We start from the raw sequence: 6000 nt of genomic DNA on the forward strand, positions 1-6000 counted from the left end.
GGGGACGAGATGCTGGAGAGCAGCTCTGTGGAGAGGGATCTGGGGGTTCTGGTCAACAGCAAGTTGAACATGAGCCAACAGTGTGCCCTGGCAGCCAAGAGGGCCACCCGTGTCCTGGGTGCATCAAGCCCAGCATTGCCAGCCGGGCAGGGGGGTGATTGTCCCGCTCTGCTCTGCACTGGTGCGGCCTCACCTGGAGCACTGTGTGCAGCTCTGAGCACCACAGTATAAAAAATATATAAAGCTACTGGAGAGTGTCCAGAAGAGGGCCATGACATTGGTGAAGGGTTTGGAGGGGAAGTCATGTGAGGAGCAGCTAAAGTCACTTGGTTTGTTCAGCCTGGAGGAGACTGAGGGGAGACCTCATGGTGGCTACAGCTTCTCACGAGGGGAGGAGGAGAGGCAGGTGCTGATCTCTTCTCTTTAGTGACCAATGACGGAACCCGAGGGAATGGCAGGAAGATGAGCCAGGGGAGGTTTAGGTTGGACATCAGGAAAAGGTTCTTCACCCAGAGGGTGGTGGACACTGGAACAGGCTCCCCAGAGAGGTGTCACGGCCCCAAGCCTGACAGTGTTCAAGAAGAGACTGAGCAACGCCCTGAGACACATGGTGTGAACTGTGGGGTTGTCACATGCAGGGACAGGAGTTGGACCTGATGATCCTTGCGGGTCCCTTCCAACTCAGGACATTCAGTGTTTCTATGAAGCTTTCCCTCATGACTCAGTTATCTGGAAAATCACATTTCATAGAAAAGAAAAAGAAAAAAAAAAAAAAAAGACAATCCCAAGCTTTAATACTTAGTTGCTGACTCAGTTTTATGCCACTGTATTTCTTCTGCTTTGTTTCAGTACAGATCCACAAATCATCATTCACCTCACTTTTTCTGCAAACAAGCTGAACTAGGAGCAGACATTTCAGACAAGATAGTAATGCAAAAATTGAGGTGAGATGACAAATAACTAGAAGGTTAAAAGAATCCGAAGAATGATCACTAAAGAGTTTTTTATTGTAATTTTCCCAAACCTGACGCCTCAGTCCCCTTATCCAACAACAAGCAGAATAAGAAAAAGATAAAAATACAACAATAATAGAACAACACAGCTGAACTGACTCTACCTGTAATGAATGTATAATTTAAGACATGTTTACCAAGAGGATTGCAGCACGCAAGTGACTAAGGAAAAAAGAAAAAAAAAAAAGGAAGTAAAGCAAGACAACAAGGTTGGCTAATTTACTTCGGATGTCATATTTCTGCAGGGAAGCATGACGGATTCCTACTCATCAATTAGCTGTCTTTTTGCCCTATGAGGAGAGGATAAAACAGGAGGGGCAGAAAGAAACACAAGCCACACACGCCCGCGGCAGACAGTTACGTAATGCTGATGCACCGCCCGCTCTTTGCTCACAACACTTATTTTTGCTGCATTTCCAAGTACCAGCTTTTTAACAGTTGCCTGGTTTGAACATTTTTAAACTGCTTTCTAAATAGAACGCAGAGGCACAAGGGAGAATAAGCTGCAGAGTGAAGCTTTAGTGATATTTCTGACAGAGATAAAAAACGAGAAGCTGAGGGTTCGCTTTATCATGAGGCATTTCTGTTTCATAAGAAGTCATAAAATTGGCTTGTTGTGCTAAAGCTCAAACCCAAATTGTCTGCCATTCTTAAAGTCTTTTAGTTTAACCTACTTGAAGAAACCACAAATAAAAAGAGGCAGCAGTGAGACAGCTCCTTCAAATTCACTGAAGCGCTACTGTCACTGCCAGGAACAGAAATGCAAGTCAGTAATTCTTTCTATACATGTGCCTATAATTTTTTTGTATTTAAAAGAGAACTTGCCCTGAATAGAACAAACCAGATCAGTTAGAAGTAAAGGCAGAATCGGTACAACTGGGGAACAAAAAAAAAAAAAGTGTTTGCTATTATTCCTGAAAAAGCAAAAAACAAAAAAACCCCACACCATAAGAATAACAGAACTGGTCAGATTTCATAAGCTTAGCACTAGGGATTGGGACATTCACAAAACTAATGTGATATAAACCATGTTAAGTAGTATTTTTCTTCTGTATTTTGTCCTTAAAAATTAGGACACAACCATAAAATCTGCCATAATCTATTGCTTACTACCTTTCACAGCCATTTTGTAAGCAAATACATCATAACACTTAAGATCACATGCTTGAATAATCAGGTGCTAATTAAGTATATCTTCAATTGCCTTGTTCCTTCCATTCTCCGACCCAACACAGTAAGTAAATAATATTACAAAAATCTCCATGTCTAGCAGTCCGATATAACAGAGAGAAGATAAAACAACACACTCTCTCCTATGGAAAAACAATCAGTAAGGTCATATTTTAAACTCTGGAGTACATCAGCGATTAAGATAGCACTTTCATTGTGACTTAAAACAAATTCAGTGGAACTTAATGTGCTGTAATTGCGATGAGTTCAGAGAACACTTCCATAGCAAAATTCAGTGACACAAATTGACCACAAAATTTAATATACATGACTAACTGACTAGGCCAACTCCTGCTGTAGGATATTAAGATTAGCCCCTTTGGAAGGCCCACCAAAGAGCGTTTACCAAAAGTTGGGCACCGGCGCCATTGCTGAAAGCTCCTAAACAAATGCAACATAAAAATATTACAGAGGCAAATTACTTGTTCATTCCATCTTACCATGCTTTTTCAACTCCTTTGAGTAATGGAATTAAAAATTCCCTTTGATTTGTCTGAAGTTTAATAGCAGATACTTTCAGGGCCTTTTAAAACATACCCGGGTTACTTCAGGCCTTGCCAGCATTTTCGTTCTCCGTTGCTATGAAGGAAGAGTGACTTTAGGACCTTCTGCTGATTCTAAGTTATGGTGGTGTGGTGCAGGAAGAGAAGGGGGCTATAAAGCCCTGAGCCATAAAGCACTCGGCGACCCAGTAGCATCATAAAGGCATACGTCACTCTTGACAAGTCACAGGGTTCTAGGTGCGTGCATCAGCTATATGACAATCCCAGTATATCGTCACCCGAGAGCACACAGAAGCTTTGAACGCTGTAAAACTATCAAAATAAATATTCCAAACCTATTACAAGGGTTTTCCTTCTACTTTTTTTTTAGATTGTAACCTAGAAACAATCTGAATGTAAGTATCAGCATTTAGTTCTACATACACACAGAAGTAAATGTGGTTACTTCCGTGGACTTTTTTTTTTTTCACTGCTCAAGCTCTAAAACACAAACAGTAAGATAACTAATTCAGGATTTAACCAAAAGATTGTAGTAGAAATTTGAATTACAAAGAGTAGCAAAGACTTCAGAATTTCATAGTATAACCTTACATACTCAGCCAAGCCATGAAGTTCACGTAACTGAAGGATAACACTGAAACTTTTGAAGAGACTGACAGCACCCAAGTCATTTTTGCGGCCAATATTTAGAAAAGCTTATATATTTTGAGTATAATCGACCTGAAGCTCATGACTGCAAGATTAATGTAAGTGACGTGAAACTAATGACTGTGAGAAACAAGAAGTACGATCAATTTGGGCAGGAGGAAAATCTTTGCATCCCGAATGATTATTTCTGTAATGAAGTTCAGGAAGGAAATAAGGGACCTTTAAATCGGACTCAACGAACTGCAAAGTGCTGAAGACCGTTCGTTACCAAGTGTGCTGATGTGTGTATATATACACACACAGAGGCTTTACTGAAGGTCAGTCTTCTGCACCTTACAGTCCCCTGCATCTAATCTTCAGTAAGCCAGCATACACGTGTATACACACACCGGCTCAAAGATGACACCACGCACACACGTTACACTCTATTCCTGTGCCAGACAGCCATCGGCCATTAAAAGTAACACGGTTTTGGAGCAGAAACGCCGCTTCACTCCCAAGCACGCACTCCCCAGAGGTAACTAACCCTGCCCCTTCCCCAACTCCGCAGCGGGGCGGGACCGAACCGCCCTCCCGCTTCGCCTGCGCTCCCGGGAGAGGCCGCCGCCCCCTCACCGCCGGGGGACGCGCTCGGGAAAACCCGCCGGGCGCCACCGCCCCCAGACCGCGACCGGGAGCCGGAGGGAGGGGACGGGGGGCGGGCAAAGGCGATTTCCCGTGCAGGCCGGCCAGCCGCCCCTCACGGCTATGGGCGGGGAGCGAGGGGGGCAGCTGCTGGCGGGGCCGCTCCGCCCGGGCAAGGCCCGGCTGTCAGAGCTCCGCCGCCGCCGGGGCAGGGGAGGGGACGAGGCCCCGCTGGGTCCCGCACCGACACTGGGGAAACGCCAGGGGGGTCCCTGCCAGACCCCCGCGCGCGGGAGCCGAGAGCCGAGGGGTGTGGGGGAAGGACGCCCCGCTCGCCCCCTCCCCCGCCCCATCGCCCCGACCTGAGGAGCGGGGAGGAGGCGAGCGGGGCCTCGCCGGGGACGCCGCACTCACCACTCGGTAGCGGTTGGCGGGCTGGTGGTGATCCATCCTGGCCGCCCGCGGACACGCAGTGCCGCGGCCCGCAACTCCTGTGACCTGCCCCGCGTCGCTCGGCCCTTCCCCCGACCGGAGCCGCCGCCCCGGCCCCGCCGTCGCTGCCGCCGCCCCCCGCCCACCCCGGCGGCGGAGCCGGCGCAGGCCCCGCCCCCTCCGCGCCCCGCCCCCGCCAGGGGAGGGGCAGACAGGGCGGGGCGTGGGGGAGTCACCGCCCCCTCTCCGTGACGCACCGCCGTACGCGTGCTGCGCCGCGCGCGCCCCCGCCGCCGCACACCGCGACACCGGCGGGTGCGCATGTGCGCATGCGCGCAGCTGCTGCCGGGCGCGCCGCGGCCGTTGGGAGCGGGTGAGGCGGCGGGCGCCATGTTCGCTTCCAGCCTGTGCGGCCTCGCCGGCTGCTGCTGCCGCCGAGCGCCGTCCTCCCCCTCCTGCACCGCTCCTCTCCCCGTGTTTCCTTCGGGGCTGCTGCACCCGTAGCCTACTCGGCGGTGTCCCGCGTGTGGGCGTCGCCATCCTCGCCGCTGCTGGAGGCGCTGCGGGCTGCTGGTTTGTGACAGCCCGCAAGGCCGAGGGCTGTTAGAGGCCCTGGCCCTGCTGCAGGCCTGCGCATTGTGCTGCGCTGAGCCAGATGGCCGTGCTGGCAGCCGACCTCAGCCGCTGTGCCGGTGTACATGGTGCCCAGTTGACAACAGGGCGTCTGCACCTCAGCTCTTTCCCTACTCTTTGCAGTACTATTCTGTGAAGTTGTTAGGCACCAAACCCATCCCTTGCTTAGATACTTATCTGCATAGGGTAAGGAAAAGTAGGATATGGCACAGAACACATCTTTGGGTCTTGGTAGACAATTTCAAATACGCATCTACCTAAAGTAATTCTAAGTCATGAGCCCATTTGCCCTCTGTTCCTTTGAAGGTCAAGCACCCTCCTCTGACAAGAAAGCATGAGTTTCCTTTTCCTCCTAAAGCAGTGCTTATCTGGCCTCCTGGGGTAAAAATGATGAAAAACACCTTCACCCACGGTGGCATATCAGATGAGGATGACTCATTCGTAGGTTCCCAAACTGTCGGAGATGTAGCTGTGGTATGAAACCATTTCAAAATAGCTGCAGATGCAGCTCTTAACTGCAGTGCTGAGGAGCATTTGTGTACCAGAGTATAGCTGATCTGCAAGGTAAACGCTCGCACAAAAGCAGCTTCTTGCTATCGCTAATAGCTTGCATGCAGAACTTTATCCTGCAGTCTTTATCCAGACTGTTTGCTGGTGCAGAGGCTGACCTGGGCAGCAGGGTCAGTGTTTTCGTGCAGGCAGTCACTACAGATAAGCTGGGTGGAGACTTGAGAGAGCGGAATTAAATCCTAGTATGCATGCGTAGGAGGGCAGAGAAGTAGAGAGCGAGCTTGGAGTTTTGTTTCTAGATGGGGGTGGAAGTGAAGATATACGGGATTATGAAGGAGGAGGAGGTGGAAGCGTGAGGTTTTTTGTGTGCCCAGGATTTGCTTGCAGCCCGTATCAGCCTAATACAG

General features: G+C 49.7%; 1 protein-coding gene across 2 annotated transcripts in view; it reads right to left on the bottom strand.

Annotated features, from left to right (window-relative positions):
* Nucleotides 1–4611, bottom strand: part of NDFIP2 (Nedd4 family interacting protein 2) — a 47242-nt gene extending 42631 nt beyond the window's left edge. For both annotated transcript variants that reach the window (XM_065636993.1, XM_065636984.1), the window contains exon 1: nt 4433–4611. In XM_065636993.1, the coding sequence (XP_065493065.1) occupies nt 4433–4468 (36 nt within the window). In that variant the 5' untranslated portion in view covers nt 4469–4611. The remainder of the gene's footprint in view (nt 1–4432) is intronic.
* Between the last annotated feature and the right edge of the window lie 1389 nt (nt 4612–6000).

Source organism: Caloenas nicobarica, chromosome 1 (genome assembly GCF_036013445.1).
Source record: "Caloenas nicobarica isolate bCalNic1 chromosome 1, bCalNic1.hap1, whole genome shotgun sequence".
NCBI lineage: Eukaryota > Metazoa > Chordata > Aves > Columbiformes > Columbidae > Caloenas > Caloenas nicobarica.